Raw genomic sequence first — 24,317 nt, 5'->3', positions numbered from 1 at the left:
TAGTATTTGGAACGGTGAGTTTCAATTTGTATGGTTATTGTTTGCCATTTTTAGTTTATTTTTCTAAAAAACTTTAAATTACAAAATTTGAAATTCTTTTTTTCACAAAATGTGATTTAAATTATTCATTAAGATCGAATAAGGAATCAGGATAAGCCTAATATATAGATATATTTGATCTAACCAATAATGTTACAAAGACACGTACTTATTTTGGTTTTCCAAAACGATATTTAAAAATTTAAATTAATTAATTTATTTATCTAGAGCATTTGTTTTATTAAATATATTTTGCAATATAATAAATATTTATATTTGAGAATCGTTCATTTTTACAATACATTCATTTATTCTTATTTTTCTCCCAATAAATTTTGATAATTTTTTATCCTTACCTTCTTCTTTTTGCTCATAAATAATATGAACAAACTATATTCTACAATAATCTATTTTGTTTAACTTTATAGTATGGCAAGCAACTGAGAGAAAACTACAGAGCCTTTAAGAATAAACAGTGCGAACAAACTGACAGCCCAAAGGATCGATACGTCAACTACAACGTGCCCAACGTAAGTTTTGACTTACAACAATCTCTTTTAATCATAGAAAAAAAAAAAGAAATAGAAAAAGAAAAATAAAAAATTCTTTCCTTTCGCTCGTTTTCTCCCCGCGAGTGCACGTGATAATATCACTTTCGATCGGTATCCTATCACGGCTGACCGCGGTGTCGCGATTCCATCTTCAATCGATGAAAAAAAAGTGCAGCGAAAAAAGCGGGTGGGATAAAGAGAAGGAGGTGGCAAGGCGTGACGAGGCGGACCAGAGGCGAGACGCTCGAGAAAACGAAAGAAGGAGAAGGCAGAGAGAGAGAGAGGGAGAGAGAGGGAGAGGAGTTCGCGTCGAAGCAAGCAAAGTTTCAAAAATCGAGCAAAAAGCCCGAGGCGGTTGGTTGTTGCTACGCGGCGACTATCGATCATTTAGGAGGCAGACGCCGCGACTCTTGAAGCGTCCGGGTTCGGTTCGGCCACGAAATTCTCTCGCGTTCCGCGCCGCGGGTTCCTTGCCGATTCGCGAGCTTCACTCGCCGATTGGCTTGCACGCGGTACGCGATCGATACCAACATTCAAAATAGAACCAAAATATGTAGGATCATTTCGTTCATCCGATAAACTGAATAATCGAGTATGTAGTTTTGATAACAGAGATCCACTATTCTCATCGTTTTTTGTTAATTTGGATAATAGAAATTTTAACGTTTAACTGTTTCTTGAACTAGTTTCTTATTCGTTACAAACATAATATAATTGATTTATTATGGTTTTAAAGTAAAACACACAATTGATTATATTATTTTTTTATTAATATAAAATGATTTTGGAAATAAAGTTATAATATATTTCGATAATAAATTGATTATAATTGAAAGTATGAAATAATGGAAGCTCAGTTATGAGTCGAGAGTGAGCATTGATTTGGTGTAAAAAAAATATGCGGATAAACGAGATTTTACTCGTATCCGCGACTTAGCATCGAGCAACTCGCGTATCGACCAATTCGCACGGTGTTTATCGATCGATTGAAAATGGTGGCGGCGGCACTACGCGATTAGCCAGCCGGAAATTCGAGGGGGGAAAAAGGAACCGGAAGCCAGTTTCTTCTCTCGATCTTCGCGCTCTCGAGTCTCTCCCCACCACCGTGCTTTGCTCGCGCGCATCATCCCTCTCCATGAATTTCTCCCCTGTCGTCTGACTACCGACTCATCGAGCCACTCGTTTCTCAGCTAGTCGGTCTAACTCTCTCGCCGCGGGGTTTGCTCGCAACGAGCGTCTCTCTCTCTCTCTCTTCAACGACGGATCTCGCTCGCTCGCAATTCGACTCTTTATCACCGTTAGTTTTCTTCTCCGCGAAGCAATGGTAGTTATTATACGTAATTTATACGTACCTTGTACAGAGATAAATCGAAGAAACGACGCGAAGCAATCATCACGCGAGTGTCGATGACGAAATCGGTCAACACGTTTCGTAATAATACGATGCTTTCTTTTTCCCGAAACGCAATGCGGGCCACAGTTTCGAGAAGAAAAGAAAAGAAAAAAAAAAGAATCAATTCTTTTTCATCCGTTTTCTCGACGTTTGTTCTCGTTACGTTTCGTAAATATCGTAACGACGAAAACACAAAGTTGACCTACATTCGTCGAGTCTCGTGTATTTCCGTTCGCAGAAAATATCGTAGCGGCATTGAACGCAGGTGCGGCGACGTTACGTAAGGCCGCCCCTATCTCCCCTCTCCCGTGTCGACCAGTGGCGAATATTGACGAATATGGACGAGCGTCCACGAATCGTTCTCATTGTCGGAGAAACGACGTGCGAGTAATCACGCGGTAGAAGAACGATTACAGTGCAATGGGAACGAGTTCGAATCAGAGTTCGATTTCAATTGAAATCTCTCCGCGTCTTGTTGCACCATCCAGCGATGCATCGTTCGATGCCTTGCCTAGCAACAGGCGTCAGGGGTTATCAACCCTTCTTCGTCTCGTGATTTTTTTCCATTTTACTTTTCAGTCTTTTCAACCGTATGTGCGAATAATACTTCTTTCGAAACGATTCGCTCGACACACGTTCCATCATCGATCTGTTCCCGCTTCCGCGTAAGTCCACGGCTTTAAGTACCGGTGAGCTGTATCGCGCACTTGAACGATTGTCTAGCTGTAAAAAAATATATATCTTTCTCTTTCTTAGAAGTTATATTATATATATATAATCATTGAATATAAATTTATTACGAATGGAATTTAATTATCTTTTTATCAAGTATAAAAATTATTTAAAGGCTAAATCGTTTGATTGAACATTTTTAAACGCTTCGATTCTATATTATATAAAACGAATGAAATAAAGTGAAGTTGATCATTTGAAATTTTGCTTTATTTCGAATTATTTATTGTAAATTTTTTTATATAATCAAATGAATTTTTCAATCAAATTCGTTTTTATTTATATATATGTAATCACATATTTTTTAATGTATTAATCATCAAAAAATATTTTAACTTGAATTTTGAAAAAATTTCCTATGTGAAAGAAGAAAATATGAACAAATATCTCGGTAATTTAAAATCTTTTGTGAGAAATAAAAATTATACAATTCTAATTACAAAAAAAGAAAATTTAATTTTTATAAATTTTGTATGCACCAATTTACGAAAAAATTCATAATACCAACATATGCTCTTCTGAAAATTATTCAATTTTTATCTAAGATATTTTTTAATATTATCAAAAACAAGCAAGATATGATCAAGTTATTTCTGCCTACATAACACTTTGTATATATAAAATTTGATAAACATGTATGTCGCTAAAAATAAGTTCCATAATAATTTAAAAATTTTAAGATCGAAGATCATACTATTATACATGAATGAATGCACGAGTAATGTTAATTATAATATGTAAAAAAAAAAAATATATATAATATATTTATATAAAGAAATATATATGCGTAATCTTAAAAAAAAAAAATATTAAAATTTGATGTTAAAAAAAATTTTCTTTCGTCCGATTCATTTTTTAATATCAATCAAATCGTATAATATTAATATTTTTCCTCAAAGAAGATATTTAACTGAACTTTTAGTAAAAAATTTTACATATTATTTTTACGCATAAAAGTAAAATACAAAATTTAAACAATTTTTCAATCGATTAATTTTATAAAAATTTTTATATATACATATTATGAATATTAATGAAATTATTATAAGACGAGATAGAATAAATTACGACATATACATTTTCATACGTATTTTATATAGAACGAGGTGTTAATAGCCAATGTTACTTCGTAGGCGGTCTATAGGCTGTACTTATATAACTTATAAAAAAAAGTAGCAGAAATTGATAATTGATTTTTATTGAATTCGAATTGAAACTATAATGACAAAATTTTAATAAAATTTAATAACAAATCTTAAACCAAAATCACAAGATTTATTCCTCAAAAATAACAATAAGTGTATAAATATAACTAATAAAAAACAATTTTTGCAAATAAAGAAAAAATAAAACGTATAAAATAAAAATAAAATAATATACAAATAATAAAGCAAAAATTCTCGAATCGAAATTTAATAAGAAAATATTGAATTAATTAAAATGGTCCAAATTTTGATTCTTTTTTTTTTTTCGCGGTCAGACATCTGTTTCACTATAACCGTGCAACGGTAACGTTCCGCTCCGATAAATCGAAACTCCGTGACCAAGAGAGTCTACGTTCGAGTGAACGTTGCGAATGAAAGCGTGTGGAAAAAGTGGGAGAGCACGTCTTCCACTTTAATACTTTCAACTTTTCTTCCTGTTCTCGAACAAATCTTTTCACGTTTCAAATGTGTTACGTTCACAGGAATCGGTGCGGTCACGCGTGGCCATGGATTTTACCGGAAGCGTGGGAAGGATCGTGGAAGATCCGAAAGAGGCGAAGAATATCGCCGAGAACGAAGGGATAAATTGGCGGCGAACGTGGAGGCCGTTCTCGAGGCCGCCTCAGGGTTGCGCTATGGTACGGTTGCACGGATTGGACGATGGATTTCATGTTTTGCAACCATGGTTTCACAGAGGATTGAAAAGAGATATCGCCGCAGCGATAGTTCGAGACCATGGTTCCGTTGACGGGTAAGCTGTCGTGACAACGAGTTCAATTGGAAAATTTAATTGAAATTTCGAATCAAGTTATTTCAAGTGATAACTTTGAAATGCTCTCCATAATGATATTCATTACAAGTAGATTTCGTGTAATTTCGGTTGTTGGATTAATTGCGGTTATTTTCTATGATTTGAACTATGATATTGAATTGTTAATTTTAATGTTGAAATTTTCTATCATTGGTCGTCGTTGTCGTCGTCGTTGTCGTAGATCCGTAACTGTCCGTCTTAAAATACATCTTGTACTATATCTTCTTGTTCTTTCAGCGTATTCCTGGTACGGGAAAGCAAGAGCAATTTGGGTGCATATGTGCTCACGTACAAGTACAGTGAGAAGGTATTCCACGCACAGATTCAGCCTGTAAGTATCTGGATTCTTAACCTTGTGTTTGTCATGATTTAATACTAAAACTATCAAATTTGTTAAAATAACTAGTTTTATGCTCTTGTATTGATTAAAAGTATGCAGACTTTATCCAAAATTAATGATACATATATGTAATAATAAATATTTAAGAATTGCAATCATTTATATTCTGGATATTAATATATTTGGGATAATTTTGGAAACTTGATTCTACAAGCCAAAATAAATACAAGTTGATGTACAAAAATAAGTTAAGATTAGATGAAGTGAAACATAGATAAAGTAAGATTACTTTGTTATATCATTGTCTCTGTCTTTACTTTCTCATTCCAATGCAAATTTAAATTATTTGTAATTTAATAGATAAGTATATGTTACTTATAATTTTTTCCAACTAACTTTTGTGCTTGTATCAATTTCCATGAATCCTCTAAAAATATCAATCCTTATATATTAATATTACATTTTAGATTTTAGACTTCTATTCTCTGTTTATTCTAGACAAGAAATTTATCATAAATAAATAAAGCAACAAATCACGTGCTTCCTCTTAGTCATCGTTCACTTGCGCGTGTAAGAGCCTCCTGTAACCCCCTCCGGGTATAAGATCATAGGTTAAGAATCACAAATCTAATATGTCTCTCTCGCTATATATATAATCTGTATCTTGATGATTATTACATCCCAAGTTGATTTCAGGTTTTCGACGAACGGTGCAACTGCTGGCTGTACACCCTCGACAAGGGAATAACCCGGTTCTATGACTTGCTCCAATTGATCGAATTCTACCAATTGAACGCGGGCTGTTTGCCCACCCGGCTGACTCACTACGTGCAGAACGGCGTCCCCGAGATGCTCCCCCTTCCGGTTCCCGTACCGTTGCAGCAGGAGGATGGCGGGGGGTCACCACCATCGCCCATCGAACTCGATCGACGGCTGAGCAGCAACGTGGCCGGTACCACGACTCCTCCCATTTCTGCTGCCTATAACGCCGGACACAAGAGCATCTGAGGATAGGAATTCCAGCGGCCCGCTAGCGTCGAAGAGCGTCTCGTCACGGCCGACTGTTCCCTCGACTACGCTTCTCGACTGAACGGAATCGCGAACGAGAACAGGTCCGGTGACGCGAACGTTCGATCTGCGCGCTCGGGTTGCTGGAGTTTGTGCTTGTGCAGCTACAGTAAATGGAATTTGTAGCCAGCGAATTTTCTGTAGCCAGACAGAAAGAGAGAAAGAGCGAGAGAGAGAGAGAAAGAAATAGAACGCCTCTTTGCGGCTAACGCTGTTAAAAACAGGAAAAAAAAAGAAGAAGAAGAGGAAGAAGAGGAGGAGAAATGATACAAATCGATACGATATGTATATGAAACATATATAATGAAAAGTGAGCAGAGCTTTGCGGGCATGAACCGCAATATCATCACCCATCTTCGTTTCCTATTTTTCGTCTCGTTCACGCGTAACCGTGAATGGATTCGTTCGCTGTGGTTAACCGGTATTTCAAAAATCGGCTTTGATAGCGGTTAATCAATCCCGATTTTTCGAGCCGTGTACTACGGCGACGCACGGATTCAATTCTTTGAATTCACCGTGTTTACGAATCGATTCACGAGATACGAATTCTGTTTTTTTTTTTTTGAAAGGAAGCGAGGATCAGGTGCCAGTAGTGGTATAAGGAAAGAAACGAGTATTCGTTAGAGGTCACGTTATTATTAAGACGATTATCATCGATAAAATATATATTTTGTACGAACAAGTAGTAGGATAAAAGAAAAAAAAAGTCGATCCTCGAGATCTCGACATCTATTTCGAAGAACAATAAAATATAATCCATAAGTGGAAAATCGTTTATCGTGTTTTTATTATATCTTTTTCTTTTCCATTTGTAACTCTGTTCCTTCTCCCCCCTCCCCCAATGCATTTTCTTGGAAATGTCTCTTTAATATATACTTCCCGATATGTTGTAACACTACAAAGGTCGAACGCTGTACCGTTCGCAACAGGTACGTACGTAGGATACGACTGTAATGGCTGAGAACGTATTCCGGCAGGTATTACGGCAGGCGGCAGCAGCAGGAGGAGGAGGAGGAGCATCGTCGTCTTTCGGCCGAGAAGAGAAAGAGAGAGAGAGAGAGAAGAGAAGGGGGATCGATGAACGTACGGAGAGGTGGAATTCAGGTGCGAGTCGTAGTTTGCTCCACGATCCTCAGTTTACCGTGACCAGTCGACGCGACGCAGTCTGCTATTTATCCTCCGGCATTGCCGTTCATTCCTCTCTTTCTTACTCGCGTTTCTCATTTTTCGAACACGTTGCCACGCGTATTCCCAATTCAAAATCGACGAACAATCTCTCGTATTGCGATTGCCGAAATGCGAATTGATTCGGCTCGATCTCGACAATTCAGGGCACAACATTATCCACCGATTCGACGAATTTTCAGCAAGTAAGTTGGTACACGCACCACCTGTTACGCATCGATCGAATTCGAAGGATCGAATCGCTCCGAGAGAATTTTCATAGTCGGAGGATCCAACTCTTCGTTTCGTTTCGAGATCACGGATAGCTACCGCGCATGCGCGCAAATCCTCGAACGAGAAACTCGAATCAAAATCTTTTTTTCTGTAATCGAATCGAAAATGGACACACGTTTAATAATAATTTCTTTTTAAACGTTTTAACGTCGCGTAGAAAACGTTCAGAGGATTAACAATCGTGTCGTCTCCTGTTGTTGCCGCGAAAACGTTTATTGAAGCGACGCCGCCCTCGAGAACCGGTTCGGTGACATTCCCGTCGATCGTTCAAGCGACTATAACTTTTATCCGTGGTACAAACGGTTAGGTTACTCGATTCCCAGGATTATTTCAAGACATTCGTTACGTTTCCAACGATTCTCTTTCGGTCGTCGCCATCGATAGAGTTCGTGCACCCACGTTACGGTACCAGGTACGACCGACCGGTTCCCCTTCCCTTCTCTTTTCTTCGTCCTGACTGTTCTCTCTCTCTCTCTCTCTCTTTCCGTCCTTTTCTCTCTCTTTCTCCCTCTCCCTTTTCCTGCGTCCAGCGTTACGCCATCCGAGCCGGACGACCGATGGATCGAGGTATTCCATTCGGTAGGAGCATGGACATCGAAGGAGTGTGGACTCCCGCGAGCGGGTAGAGTGACGTCTCGGAATTTCCACGCGGCGCGGCGTGGCGCGAGGCGATCGAAACTCCACGAGGTCGAATCGGTCGGCGGCGATCGCGTTTCGAACTGTGCTCGTTCTCCGCGATACCACCGATGAGTCACACTATACGGCGTTCGCCTCGTTTCCCTCTCGCCTCGTCTGTAAACCACCGATCGTTTCTATCGCGCAATCGAACATAAATATTACACGAATATGTATTACACGAAAACGCTCGTTATTCAAACGAATGATAAATATATGTATTTATTAACTTAAATTTTTTGAAGGTAAAAATTGCAAAGATATCGAAATAATCTCAAGTTAGTGATTCATTCAATTCACCGTGAAGATATGCTTTCGTAATGAAATCTATAAACAATCCGTATTTACATAATATATATGACGTTTATGGTGAAACGTTTTAATGAATAGTAAATAATATTCTGGTTTAAATAATTTTGTTATTTATTTCAAATTATAAATATCGATTAATGTTTAGATTCTTACAATCTTGAAACATTGTTTTCGAAACTTTAATATTGCATATTTTTTTGATCGTTCGTTCTATAACAAGGATTCAAATGCATGCTTGCTTTTCCAGGACAAGTATGTTTCCAATTCAAGACGGTTTTTTCGAACATCGTTGAGTTCGAATTGTATTCGTCGTAGGGGACGATAGCGCACACGACGTGTCACGATACGAGGATGGATTCAACGACGATGACATTGTTGGTCGCGTTGTTGTTGATGGTGGGCAGCACGACGGCAGCGTTGAATCACGATGGAGCGAAATGCGGCGAAAAACATTGCTCCACGATCGAGTATTGCAGCAGCTACGACAAAAGTTGCAAACCGTGTTCGTCCATCTGTAACAAGACTGCTCGCAACTATTTGCCTCAAGAGTGTTTCTCCGATTGTCAAGGTGAGCAACAAGGTGACAATTTTTCCTTGCTTGAAACTCGGTCGAATCGATATAAGCGTTTCGGGATCGATCGAGGAAAAGGCCAGGTAACAGCCAGGTCCCTTGCACCTGAATATATACGAGAGGGTTCGAGTCCGTTGACTTTACACCTGACCACCGTCCCTCCGTCGACTTCCCCACACGCGACCAACCATGATGACTCATCCGACTTGCCTACCTGCCTACCTGCTTTCTTTTCTTTCCTCGTTCTTGCTTCCTCTCCCTTCCTCTTCTTCGCTCGTCAGCCTGCCTCTCACCCCCACCCCGCTTCTCCCCTCACCGCGAGAGCAACCGTCCCTTTTGAAAACGTCCCGTTCGAAGTCATTCGAAAATATGTACTTTCGCTGCCGCGGAAAATTTTCTTCTTCGTCCTCATCCTTCGTTTTTTTTCTTTTCTTTGGATTTCAGTATATCTCCACGACGAGCGATACGTTCTTCTAAACGAGTACGAGGAGTTGCGAGGTAAGTGGAATTTATTAAATGTGATTTGTATATTGAATGAATATCGATTACATTGGTAAACAAAATTTTTGTTGTCTTATTAATTGGATATATATTGGATATTAAATTTCAATTTGGGATCAAATTTTATTTTCATATATAGTTATAATGGAATTTTATGAATTAAAAGTTGTTGAAAATTGTTTGAAGTTTTATATTGTTTATATTATATTGGAAACAAATGTGACATTTAAATCTTCGATCTTTATTTATGTTTAAAAAATAGAATGAAAAGAGGATTTCATATTTTAATAAAGTTACATTTTAATAAGTTTGGAGACGTTCGACTTTTTTAAATTTTTTCTTGCAGTATTTAAAACTATGATCATTTATTTGCAAGATAAATAAAATTTTATCGAAATAATATTATTTTTGATAAAATTATAAATATTTAAACACTTTCAAACACTTCTCTCGTTCTATTTTTGTTTTATTTTAACAATTTTTAATACAAGCGTTAAATATAAATTGTTTACAATTTAATAAATAAGTTGGTGAAAATGGAACATTTTGTTGAAATGTATTGAAAAAAAATGGAGGAAAAAATAATACAATTTATTTTGAATAGAAATCTTAAATAAATTTTTGACTATGAGAAAATAAGATTTAATTAAAAAAAATATTTAGTTACAAAAGAAAATGATTAAAATTTCGTGTTTGCTAAAATTGTAACATGAAATGAAACATTCATTTAAAATTAATTAAAATTAATAAAACAAAATCTTTATTTTTTTAAAATAAAAACTATTGATTTATATAAAATAATTAAATATGAATAATATATAATATGGAAAATATTAAAGTTAAAAAATCTATAAAAAATTAGAGATAAGTATTAATTTAATGAATTTATGAAAGAATAGATATATACTAAAACAAACATTTCCATTTTTCTCTCCATATATGTTTTATTTCATTTCAGATACAAACATATAAACATATTTAAAAAAAAATTAATATTTACATTATTTTTTGAAATAGAAAGTCAATTAACTTCTCAAAGGTTGTATTTATTATCTCTTTCATATAATAATAATTGTTTTTCCAAAAAATATAAAATGGTAAATTCTTGATATTTTTTCATATTTGAATTATATCATTTTGTGTCATACGAAAAAAGTTACAGTCTATGATATGAAATGAAAATTATTGTCAAGAGTCAAAATAAAGTATAAAAATTGTATAATTTAATGTTTTATTCCTTGCAATATCTCAATATCCAAATTAAAGAAAATAATTATTAAAATCATTATATTAAAACTTTAACAATAAATATTTTACATTCTGATACACAAGAAATAATATTTTCATATGATCTTAATTAAAAATAAAATATTTCAATGATTCATATCATATGATTTTTCCATTTATATTTTTTATTTCCATTTTGGCTAACTTTCTCTATCAATATATATATATAAGATTATACAATTTATAAATATTAAATTGTAGGTCATTCAAAAATTATGCATAATAGAAATAAATAGATTGCATATTTGAATCCAGCATAAAAAATATAATTAAAAATCTTATATGATAAAAAGAAAATAAAAATTTTGTAGACCAATGTTAACAGCGATTTTCAACTTTATCTCACAACACACACAAATTAATTAATAAAATTCTACTAATAAAAATGTTAATATAACTATTATTCAAAAGTTATATAGAAATAGTTATATAAATAAAAAATCTTTTGCAAATACTATAAAAATATAATAAATTATAAAAAATGTTATAATAAATATTTAGTGACATTGATAACTATTTTAAGCAAAGAAAAATTAACAAAATGTTCAAAATTTATTTTTATAAAACAAAAATTTTCTTATATTCATTTAAGATTTTATCGGTTTCTTTTTTATTTTATTTTATTATCTAAGAAAATTCGGTTATAATAAATAAATTTAATATATAATTTTTTATGTTTTTATTTGAATTTGAAATTTTTTATTTGTGAATTCTTGGATAATAATTCTTGTACATGTAGAGTATTCATACTATTAATTCTTAACATTTTTTTTAATGTAAATTTAAAAAAAAAAATTGGAAAAGATAAAAGTTTCATCCTTTCTTTACATATAACAAAATCTTTTAAATTTATAATGCTATTATATATGAAATGACGATCATTTTAAAAAAAAAAAATTATGAGTATGAGTATAATGTATTAAAATTGACGTTGCATCAAAAAATGAATTATATTTCTTAAAGTATATTATATAATATATATATATATATATATATATTATATATTCTATAAGTATATATTTGTGAATATTTGTAAATAATTTCTAAAAAAAAATAATTATTATAAATAATTATAAATAAATAATTATTTTTGCTTCAAAGTGGAAGTAAAATATTGAAAAATTTAGAATAAAAATAGTTATTACTTTACTTTATTTACATAAATAAAAAATATTGAGTATAACTATTTAACTTCTGACATTTCTTAAAAATTTCTTAATAATAAATTCTATAGAAAAGAGGAATTTTTTTTACAAATATTTTTTATATTATATACTATATATGTTTATATATACAATATTTTATATAAAATAAATATGTTATATATTTTTCTTCTAATAATAATTTTATTTGTATGATAATTTAATATTATAAATAAATTTAAAATTTATATAAAACTTCTAATTAGAATAATTATAGAAATTTATCAATAAAAGAATTAGAGTAATATATATACATATAATATCTTATAAAAAATTTTCAAGCTCAATTTCTTCAGATAAATGATCTATCAAAAAATAATCTATCAAAAAATATAGAAAATTTATGTAATTTTATATGACTTTATATAATTTATATGTAATTTATATAATTTTAAACAATATTAATAGAATTTACATAAAATAAAATTTTATTACATATTTTTACATATTAGTTGAATATTTGAAACTTGTTATAATTACATAAAAATCTTATGATAAAATTTAATGAAGAATTACAAGAAGCAATTGATATTCTTTTGAAATAAAATTCTTTTTTCGCGTTCATTACGTCAATTTCATGGAAGTTGTCTTATCATATCTTCGACGAATCGAAGTCTAATTAAAAATTCGTGAAATTCCATGATTTTGTCACTGAAAATAATCGTAAATTACTTTTCATATTCTTTTTATTTTTCTTTCACTATCGCTCACTCATTAAACTTTATCATATAATAGGTTAAACTCTCTTAAAGTGTTGGTAGCCGCTACCATGAAATGTTAAAAAAAGAATACACGTATTAATTTAAAAAAAAGTTATGATATTGTCATTTCATAGCTATCGTTGTAAATTTAAAAAATTTATTCTTATAAAATTTATAAAATTAAATAAAATTGAGTGAAATTTTTGTCTCGTTCATTTTTTTGAAAAAATATTATTTGTAGTAAAAAATAATGGGATGAACTTTTTTATAAGAAAAAAGTTTTTTTGTCGTTTAAAGCTTAAAATAAAAAAGACTGAAAATTTTTTTTGTTTAATAGAATAATTAATAGAAATATCATATAATATCAGATAATAAACAAAGATAAAATATATCAATTTTCAGTTTAAAAATATATGTATTGTTGAAAAAGTTATGTATTAACTTATATTAAGTATTAAAAATTCGATATTCTTGATATATTATATTATAATTTATTTTAATATAACAATTTTTCAGGCAGAAATTTTTATTATTTATTTAAACACTGTGCTCGTTTCCACTAAAAATGTCATCAGTTGTCAATATCATTTTGACAACAGAATATTCACAATCGATTTTTTAATTTATTATCGTGAAGATGACTATCGAATTTTGTATCGAAATAATTAATCCATTTCAAATCTAATTGCTTATTATATAATTATATATATAATTCAGATCTAGATGTTTTAAGAAATTTTTAAATTTACATTATTTTAAAATTATTTTTTGAAATTATTTGAGAAATATTTCATAAAAAAAATAAATATATTTGCAATTAAATGATTTATTTAACATTTCAATAAATTATTTGTTATTTAATTTCGATAAAAATAATTAAATTTTTAATATATACACGATATCGAATATTTATTAGTATTATTAGTATTATTGCTATTACTATAACTTAATAATGACAAAAAATATATGTTAGAGATAATGGGATTTAAAAAATATACTTTAAATTAAATTGTCTCAAATTAATCAAATAAAGAACATAATCTCAAATTGAAATTATATGTTATTTCTAAAAATTTATTATTATTATAATTAAATTTATATTATTGTATAGTATATTATTTTTTTTTTATATTATTTGAAATAAATTCCGCACAATTCAAGGTAATTTTATTCATTATCTAACAGGAGAATTATGAAATAGTGGCAAATTATAAAATAAATGTTATTTATCTCATAATTTTTTAAAACAAAAAATAAATTTATTAAGGTAATTTTAAATTATCTTAAATAATTTATTTCAAATTATTTTAAATAATGTCATTTTTCATAAATATCTAATAGATAATCTTAAATTATAATAGATAATGTTATCAAAATTTATGTAAGTTAATGTGAAATATATATATATATATACATATTATTTATTATATGTTTACGATACAATATTTTACAATTATTTTAACATTTATTTATTTTGCCAAATTTAAAATTAGAATATACTTATTCGGAATTATTATTTTAAACAAATTGATAACTTATCAAATAACATTGAAAATAATGATTCAAAATAAATTATTTCAAATAGTTTATCTTTTATTTCAATTTTAATAATTAGATACAAATTTAAATAAATTTACAACATATTGGTTGAAAATTGCTGTTCTAAAACAATTTATATATAGACGCTGATACATATTGCAATGGAACTATCGATACAAATGATAGATTTAAGTCAATTGCTCGACATTACATGAGACATCATTCTACCATCATTGACCTAACCTCTCAGTGTCATATATATCTCATAAATTATCGTTTCTTCATAAATATTTCATAATTATTTAAAATAATTATCTGCACGAAATATCTATTTAACGTAATTTCAAATTATTTTGAATAATTTATGTTAAATTATTTTAAATAATATAATTTTTCGTAAAATCTACAATTCTAATCTACATTTCTAATAGTTAATAGTTAATAATAAAACCCTAGAATTCTTTATTCTACATTGACTCAATTTTTTTATTTTATATCTTCATCGAATTAATATCAAAAAATATCTAAATATAATGTTCTATATGAGAAATCTTTTTTACTCACAAGTTAAATAGTATATGAAAGAGTAAATATTATAGTAGTATGTACAATATAGAAAGGACATTTCTAGTAATTCTAAAATAAAAAGAAAAATAGAAAATTTCTAGAATCTATTTATATAAAAGTATGATTTTTTTTATTCACATAAAAAAAATTCCAATTCGACTTTTATTGTTAAATCTATGATTAATGTTTGCAATCAACATGTAATCAATATGTAATCAGTGTCTATAGGATGTTTAAAGAAGTCGAAAGAGAAATATTAAATTGAAATATAAAATATTATAAATCGATAGGAGAGGTTGGAAGATTATGGATTCTAGTCTCGATATCCATCACGATAGCTTGCGTATCGTTTCTGTTGACACTCTACCTGATGTTCGCGAGAAAACTCACACGATGGGAAAAGATGCGAGCTGCAATAAGACGAAGTTTCGCTAGTAAAAAAATAAAGGTGAGTCAGGAACAAGATCTATCATTATCTTTCAAAGCGGAAAGCGATAATTTATAAACAAAATTAAAAATTATTTTTCTACAATAAGTATACTGTGAGAGCAAAAGATATTTATATTGATTAATTAATATATAATATTTATATTGATAATTAATTTTATCAAAAACATTGAATTTCATTTATTGATAAAATTTTAAAAAATAAATAATATATTTATAGAAGTCTATAAAATAATTTACAAAAAAAAATTAATAAATAAGATGTACTTATTTTTAAGATAAAACTGAAAATAATTCTATAAAAAATAATGAATCGAGAAAAAGGAATATTTTTTTATTTGAATCTTTGTTTTCGAGTAAATCAAATTTAAATATTTTTAAAGTACAAATAAAATTGATTAATTTTCGATTAAATTTGAATAAACTATCGAAAAGAAGTTATTCTACATAGGAAAATAAATTTATAAAAAATATAAAAATAAATTTTTTTAAAAATTAAATTTTGAAAAAATCGAATTTGAAAATTCATCAATTATATGATTCTTGAAATGTAGCTATATATTCAATTTTGATTTTCTTAAAAACAAAAATTTAACCAATAAAATTTTATTCTATATTTTTTATTTATTTTAAAAAATATGTAGAAAAGCATGTATTACTTTTAATTTTTTTATCCTTCTTAAATTTTAAATTATTAAATTTGTACTTTATTATTTTTTAAAAAAAAAATTAAATAACTAAAATATAAATGCTTATATATACGAAAATGTAATAAATCTGTATTGTTTTATAATAAATTATTTTCACTTTCACGATTTTATCTTTGAAACGCTTTCTCTCACATTATAATTCTTTAAAAGAATTATACAAAAGAACTATTACTATTTTAGATTTCGAAATTTTGAAGAATTATTATTTTATAAAAATATAAAATTTTTAAATATGAAAGTTGAAAAATTGAATTTTGATCAAAAATTATCGCTTTTCAAATAATTATGTTATTAACAATTCATACATAATATTTTATTATATATATTTTAAATAAGAAATAAAAATATTTTTTTAAAAATATTTACTTAATTAATATTAGATATGATAAATTTGAAATAATTTGATTATTATAATATTGATTAAAATATTAGTTGAAATAATTTTACGAATATGTAATAATTTCAATTTCAATTATGTATATTTTAATATGAATATAAATTAAATATTTTTTCTATCATACAACAAAATATAATTTTATTGTTTTCAGTATTGAAATCTTATTCAATAGCAATTATAACTATTTAATTATATCAATAATTATTTTAACATATTCGTATTTATAAATAAACTCAATAAAATATTAATATTTACATAAGTTTATTTATTAATCAAATTATTAAAAAAGTTTATTCAAAAAGTTATTCAAAGTTTATAATTCAATTTCAAATAAATTGTTCTTCTTTTACAATATATTTTTCTATTTATTTTTCTTATGAAATATAATTACAAAAAATAATATTTAAAATAATAAATTCAAAATCCAAAATTTAAAATATATTTCTTTTTTATAATTTCTTTTAATACACTTTAAAATAATTATTATTAATAATTTAATTTAATTTAATTTAAATAAATATTTATAGAATTGAATATATATAAAAATATCTATTATTATGTTTATCAATATAATCTTAAATCAATAAATACTATTTCATTTTAATAAAAACAATTTCAATAATAATTTTTATTTGAAATATATCTATCTTGACAATCAAATTACTCGATTAACAAATCTTTATTAATTATTTATATTAATTCGACGAATATTTTTCTTTTCAGAGAATGTCAAGCAATAACAGCGACAATAGTGTGGGTAAAACCAACAATAATAACAATGATCGTAACAGAGCAACGCTCCAAGATGCGGAATTGGGCACATCGAAGCAAAACGGATTGAAATTAACGATGCCCACAATCAGCGCGAGCGTGGCTCCATCTCGATATTCAGAAAACGAAACCAGACATGGAAACGGAAGTTCAGCCGGAAGTGGGAGCGGCAGCGGGACTGCAGTCAGTAATGTGACTCCAAACACCACTAGCACCTCACTCTCGAGAAGGCATCCAAGCGAGGATACCACTCTCGACTACGCTTATGACAATCCAGCGATGACACCAAGCCCGGAATCCGTCCAGTTAAGAACGAAGCGCGAGAGTTCCTTTTAAACTCGGATCGAAATCGAATCGATTCGTGTGCTCCATTCGGATAATAACTATGACAGTTTATTGAAAATGTTATCTCCTCACCGATTTTAACGAGCTTGAAGCAGTGTTTAGTAGTGTATAGAGTGGTACATAGTGATATAGTAGATATGGACGTAAATATATGTGTATAGAATAGACTTTTAGGAACACGAGAAGAAAACTAGGAGATACGAAGCCACCTGTATATATAAATTAGTGGTGCACTCTGCAGGCAAGTTGAGTTATTAGTAGTTATTCAGTTATTAGTGCTATTTGAAGTTGACATAGTAATATGGTTTCATAAAATTCAATTTTGTTTTCGGTTTCAATATTGCAGAATTTTAGGAATCAATCAATGCTATTTGCTAAAGATGAAATATGAGATTATATATAGAAATGTTTAAATTTCTCAAGTTTGCTTTGATAACATTTTTTATCCTGCAGTGATAGAATAATGAATAAAAAGATATATTTATAATACAATATTATTATAATCAATTTAACATCGTTTTAAGTACATTGTGATTGATCTCATTTTCATCAGCAAAATCATACGAGTGATAAGCATATTCTTATAAAAAAGAAATTAAAATTATTTTAACTTATTATATTTGAATGCTAGCAGAAATGCTGCGAATTGAACATATTGAATTGCACAATTGACTGATTCTAAAATTTCCTTATTACGATAGCAATCTATTATGGAAATACACATTAAGGACATTTTGAACAATTTCTTCCCATATAGGCAATCGACCTTGATTTTTAAATTATACGAATTATATATTAATTTTATACAATATAAAAATATTTTTTACATTATTATATAATATTTGTACTTTTGTTTTTGCATTTTTGCATATTTCAGTATGTATTTCTTACATAAATAATATCTAACTTATCTCTTAAATCGTTTTTCAATAAATTGTTCTTTCTTTTGAACTAAATAAAAATATAATCAGGCATATAATGAATATAATAAATATATATCTAATATATTTCTAAAAATTATCTAACGTGATATTATATTTGAATATCACATTAAATACAAATTTATTTTTATCAGTAAATCTAAAGATAAAAATATATTTGAAAATAAAACTTTCGACTTCTTAATAGAAATTACTCAATATATTCATAGTGTGAAAAATATTTTTAACATATTAATTCGAAAATTGAGACAATTGTATTGTACGTACAGAAGAAGTTGCTGAAAATGTCCTTAATTAATATATTTCAGTCTCATTAAAATCAGTGAGGATGTTTACGAGCTTTTCAACAAAATCATCTTTAACTTGTAAATAGAATATTTCTAAGTACTTAATCGCGCTCGTCCGCGCGAGAAATCGCGCGACTTCACGCAGATCCTTATCAGCCATTCCGTCCATAATGAAAGGCCTTTCGAGCGAGAGTTGGCCGGTGACTATAACGAGGTCAACCTTCGCATAGGTCAGCGACGGTGCACCGACCGACCGATCGATCGAGGAACAAGCGCCACGCTCAATTCAAATGCTCAACCCTTGAGTTTTTTACTCGTATCGTGTCTTTCGGACAATTGCGCGCGTTTCTCTCTCTTTCTCTCTCTCTCTTTCTCTTTCCTTTTTATAAACATAGATAGTAGATGATAGTAAAATTAAAAATTAATTAAGTATTCGAAAATTGGATTTTAAACACTTAATGAAATTGATTTTTGATTGAATGTAACTATTTTAGAATTTTCTTTGTACAATAATGCTCAGTTAACAGAATTAGGTTAGAATGTATCGGTTATCCAAAGAGTTAAAAATATTTTGAAAATTATTGGTAATCTTTTTTTGTAGATTTCTATAAATATTCTAAAAAATATTTTCTATGAATAAAAATGGAAAAAAGTATTCATCTTTGTTTTACGATATAATATTATATATATTATATACATATTTAAAGTTTTAAAGAAATTGATCGACGAAGAAGTAATTTAAGCAATGTTCAAGAGATCTATTATTACAGTTAAAGCTATTGCTTATCAACTAATTGCCATTTGTCCATCTTTAGGAGCGAATTGATATCATTATTTTATAGTTATTTTTTAGTGAGTAGAGTATATAAAAAAGTTTATGAATAATTGTTATTGTGAATGAAAAGATATATCAAAATCGCCAAGTAAAAAATGTGAACAAATTATTATTTATAAAAATATCTTTTTCTTAATTCGCAGGGAAATCTGTGAATCGGTGTTGATTAAATGCATTTATTTATATCTACGACGTTGGATCGAGTTTATAGACATATGTGTGGTTTAAAAAAATTGAAAATTTCAATTTCAGAAATTAATAGATATAACTTTACGATAATTAAATGGGCAGAAAGTGCAGTTAACCGGATACTATCGAATATAGAAAATAATAAATAAAAAAAAAGAAAGAAGTTTAAGAATCAAAATAAATTGTATATTTCATAGTAAAAAGAAGTTGAAGAATCAAAATAATAATATTATATGTTTCATAGTTGTATATAATATAATGGAAATCTTCTTTGATGGAAATGAATGAAGCAAGCATTTATACTCTGAATTAGTGATTAACTTAATCAGTATTGAAACATTAATGTTCCAAGAACATTAATTACAAGTATTTTTATAAATGAAATTATGAAAGTGATTAGCTATGAGTTTTTAACAATGTTATAATAATAGTTTTATGACTTTTAATTTTTCTTATAATCAAAAATGTTATGTGATTTTGAAAATATAAAATCTGAATACGGTTTAGTGCCTTCTCTATAGTGACTTTAGTGATTTCGATGTTTTTATAATCAGAAATATTTTGATTATAAAAAAGTTAAATAAGATCATTTCGTGTAATTACCCAATTTTTATTTTCATAGGTGATAAAATATATCAAGAGGATGCCTTAATGAGCCTCAGAAAAGAAAGATATGTGAATTTATAAGTTGTGAAATTTGTGAGTTTCGAAGTGCAATGTTTATGTTTGAATATTTGAAAGTGAATGTTAATGTTGAATAGAGAATGATTTGAATATTTGAAGATGAATGTTGAGAATAATAATAGAATTGTAGAATTATAGAAACAAAATGTCTAAAAAGAGAATGTTTTAATAATTAATCAAAAATATCGATATCATCAAAAATTTAATTCAAGATTGAATAAATTGTCTCATGTTTTTCTTCCATTTTTATAGCTCAGAAGAAAAAAATTAAAAAATTAAATGAAATTAGAAACATTTATAGATGTAGATTTATTTATAATTTATTTGGTTTTTTTAAAATTTAATTTTTAAATATTCGAAGATAAATATTAAGTTAAGATGTTATAATAAATAATAGATGATATAAGCAGGCTTGCTAGAAAAATTCATTTTATGCAAAGAAATTACTTGCTTAGCTATTCTTTTATTTTCTAAATAATTTGGCTAGTTCATTAATTATATTATTTTTTCTTATTCTTATTAAGTATATAGTTTAAAATTGTCAGTTTTGAAATAAAATAAACATTTAAGATCTGAAATAAGAAATTACTTATTATCTAGTTGTTTATAATCAAATATATTATTTAATTTGATTTTATTCTAAAATAGTAAAGTTGTTATCGACTTTATTACAATGTTATTTTTTTTAGAAAAAATGAAATATACCTTATCACTAAGTGATTTTTAATGCATAAAGATTTATTTTATTATGACTTATTTTATTATGACATATTTTCACAGTTTTCTCATTTTTATGAGTTCTTTTTTCAGACAACTTCAAACAAATAAAAATGAACTACTAATTTTGAACAAGAAAACAATTGCTTATTTCAGATCAAAATTGTCTTATTTTCTTTCATTTTCTCTACAAAGGAAAATTTTTTAAAAATTTTTTAAGAATTTAGAAGCAAAATAATGAAAAATGGAAGAAGATGCCTTTAGTAAAAAAAAGATAATTGAAAGAAGATGCCTAAGATTTTTTAATTTTAAATTTCAAAATATTTACAGAATCTTGAATTTCCTCTTTCTTACTATTAAAATCATTAGACTTAATTTATATACTTAATAATTATGTACTTAATAATTGATAAATTCAATAAGAGATTCTACATTAATCGAAAGAGAAACAGAGAGAGAAAGAATTCATTCGTGAGGTGAACCTCGCTAACCTTAGGATAATAAGTCCCGTACAACAATCGTTATAATCTTGTCTCGTTCAGCGTTTATTCGATCTTCCTCGTCGTAGATATTATCGTAGATTACATAATCATTGACGACGAGAAATCGATGTCTTCCAACGAAACGAAATGTCACTTCTGTTCGAGTCAAAAAAAAAAAAAAAAAAAAAAAGAAAACATTCATTTGTATTGTTTGCAGATATTTTTAGTTTTAAGATGTTTTCCGTTATTAAATAAATGCAAGTGTGCACATGAGATTTACATTTTTATTGTGATTTTATTTTCTCTCTTTATTATACGTATTTTACCAATAGAAATTGATGAAAAAAAATTTGGAAAAGAAAAGAAAAAGTAGATGTAGTTATGATTAAGATTGTTTCAGCTTTGGATTAGATTGATAGAAAAAATAATTTATTTTTTAATTATAAATTATTAAATTTATATTAACTTATAACGAACAAAATATTTTAAATTATTATAATTTATATGATTACCTTGGTTTAATATTATGATTTGATAAAAGTAACAAAATGAAAATATTTTTATTATCATTTTAAAAAAAATGTAAAATTTATCTTTATTATGTCTTCTATATTTAAAGTTTTTTATATTTAAAGTTTTAAAACAAATAAGTTTTTAAAATTCTTTATTATTAATTAAACGTGACAGGTGTTTCATTTAAATGAAAACAATTGAATACATATCTCACATAAAATTCTAATTATAAGAAAAATGTTTTTATAAAAATTGTTTATATACGTCATTTTTAATTTACGATTAATTTTTACATAGATAGATTTAACATGTAAAAAATATACAGAATATTTTATTTTAATTTTTGGATGCAACTATTTCTTAAATTACAGGTAATTTTAAAAAACTTGTTTGAAATAGAATTATTTTAAGAAAGATATTTTATAATAATCACAAATGTATAAATTTTTTCTAATAGCAATTCTTTAAATGAATTATTAAAAAATCTGATAATTACCAAGTACAGTAATAAATTTTTTAATAATTTTTTTTTAAATAAAAATTATAACCATTATTCATTAATAATTTGATATCCATTGTAGTTTTCTGAATTATTATCGATCCATACTTTCTTGTAAAAAAATAAATTGCATTAATTAGTGAAAAAAAAATTATATGATTTCATTTAAAAAAATATATACACATTCATATATGATCTTTATATATCTATTTATGAAAAAATTAATATTTATACTAATATTTAATTAATAATTATACCTATATTTTTTTTCTTTATTTCTTTAAATATTTTTATAAAACTTTTTTCTTAATTTCAGTTTCATTTCTATAGTTTTTATTTAAACAAAGCATTCTGTATTTCTATTACAAAATTCTATTAATATAATATTAAATATGATTAAATTATTATAATTTTATATTTTTTTTTTATTTCAAATTATTTTTATCCCAAATTATTTATTGAGATCTTCGGATGGTAACTTATGATATTTAAATTTTTTATAAAATGTCAATCTTGATAATAATACAAAATTACAAAAAAAAACGCATTTTCTTATTTAAAATTATCATTTTTTCAGAAATAATATTATTTTAAAATTTAATCTATTATAAAGAAATTTTATCAGATCGGAAATTAGCAAAAAGATAACGATTTCGATCGATCGCGGTCGATAATAAAGGACAAGGCAGATGGCAGCTCTGGCGTGATTGGCGTACAAGGCGTTGTTGGATAAGATGAACAAGTATGTCTGGCCATCACTAATTCCCTTGTGTTTTTTTCAGGCTTGATCAACACCACATAGACTTTTGGGAGAAACAAGCAAATCAATTGCACCAATCCATTCAGTGACAATGAAAGAGCCAATGTGATTATTTTAATGACATTCCTAGTCGATGCCAGATACAAAGGCACAAATGCTAACCATAATATGATTGTTGCATAATTTGTGAATGCGATACATCGAGTCTCGTTGAAGCCTTCCGGACATTTTCTTGTTTTGATTGCATAGAACGTGGACGCAACTGAAATAGAGAAAAAAAAAATGAAATAAACAGTAAAGTAAATTATACATGATAAAGTGTATAAGTATATAATATTAAAATAAACGAATCAAAGTAATGAACAAAATATTATTCATATAACAAAATGTATCGGTTGCAATTACATTTAACTATCAAATTAGAAATTGCGAAATTATTTAATATTATTTTTTCAATGATTTTGTACTTATAAATGTTTCAACAATAGATTAAATTGTTTTATTTTAATCTAATAGATTTGATGTATTCAAATACAATTGTTTTATATTAATAACAATAATTTTATATCAAATTAGAAAAAAAATTGTAATTATTTATAACTTGATAAAACTATAGACTTTTATTTTATTCATTGTTTTTCATATTTTTATTTATAATAAATATTACTACAATCCTATATTGTAATGAATAAATTAATATTCTGTTTTTTTATTTAAATATTTTAAAATTGAAAATTTTCATTGCATCGATCATGTGCATTTTTTTATTAATTTAAATTATTGCGTTT

At 27.5% G+C, this 24,317-nt stretch overlaps 4 protein-coding genes across 11 annotated transcripts in view; 2 read left to right on the top strand and 2 right to left on the bottom strand.

The window, feature by feature from the left end:
- Positions 1–2,647, bottom strand: part of LOC100577347 (SET and MYND domain-containing protein 4) — a 76,440-nt gene extending 73,793 nt beyond the window's left edge. The window contains exon 1 of the mRNA XM_026445917.1: positions 1,943–2,647. The gene's annotated coding sequence lies outside the window, so the exon portion shown is untranslated. The remainder of the gene's footprint in view (positions 1–1,942) is intronic.
- Positions 1–6,914, top strand: part of LOC100576563 (growth factor receptor-bound protein 14) — a 55,167-nt gene extending 48,253 nt beyond the window's left edge. For all 5 annotated transcript variants that reach the window (XM_003249108.4, XM_006557690.3, XM_006557692.3 and 2 more), the window contains 4 exons: positions 468–569; positions 4,403–4,671; positions 4,969–5,062; positions 5,768–6,914. In XM_003249108.4, the coding sequence (XP_003249156.2) occupies positions 468–569; positions 4,403–4,671; positions 4,969–5,062; positions 5,768–6,079 (777 nt within the window). In that variant the 3' untranslated portion in view covers positions 6,080–6,914. The remainder of the gene's footprint in view (positions 1–467; positions 570–4,402; positions 4,672–4,968; positions 5,063–5,767) is intronic.
- Positions 6,915–7,252: 338 nt separating this feature from the next.
- LOC726251 lies at positions 7,253–23,749 on the top strand. 3 transcript variants are annotated; one of them, XR_407548.3, is made up of 6 exons: positions 7,254–7,509; positions 8,832–9,152; positions 9,600–9,653; positions 15,243–15,400; positions 17,230–17,863; positions 23,552–23,749. XR_407548.3 is itself a non-coding variant. In XM_026445923.1 (5 exons), exons 2-5 carry the CDS (start codon positions 8,936–8,938, stop codon positions 17,611–17,613), a joined length of 813 nt encoding a protein of 270 aa, XP_026301708.1. In that variant the 5' UTR covers positions 7,253–7,509; positions 8,832–8,935; the 3' UTR covers positions 17,614–18,453. The 3 variants fall into 3 exon arrangements, 2 of the variants coding, with proteins under 2 accessions (XP_026301708.1, XP_006557746.1); XM_026445923.1 differs by lacking the exon at positions 23,552–23,749 and having other exon boundaries at positions 7,253–7,509; positions 17,230–18,453; XM_006557683.3 differs by lacking the exons at positions 7,254–7,509; positions 23,552–23,749 and adding an exon at positions 8,164–8,517 and having other exon boundaries at positions 17,230–18,453.
- The window catches only part of LOC726424 (metabotropic glutamate receptor), an 81,070-nt gene continuing 80,057 nt past the window's right edge, over positions 23,305–24,317 (bottom strand). Inside the window, exon 12 of one of the 2 annotated variants that reach the window (XM_026445913.1) lies at positions 23,305–23,791. In XM_026445913.1, the coding sequence (XP_026301698.1) occupies positions 23,403–23,791 (389 nt within the window). In that variant the 3' untranslated portion in view covers positions 23,305–23,402. The remainder of the gene's footprint in view (positions 23,792–24,317) is intronic. The other variant, XM_026445914.1, reaches the window with a different exon arrangement.

Source organism: Apis mellifera, linkage group LG16, assembly GCF_003254395.2.
Source record: "Apis mellifera strain DH4 linkage group LG16, Amel_HAv3.1, whole genome shotgun sequence".
Taxonomy (NCBI): Eukaryota; Metazoa; Arthropoda; class Insecta; order Hymenoptera; family Apidae; genus Apis; species Apis mellifera.
This window is presented reverse-complemented; position numbering and strand designations above follow the sequence as displayed.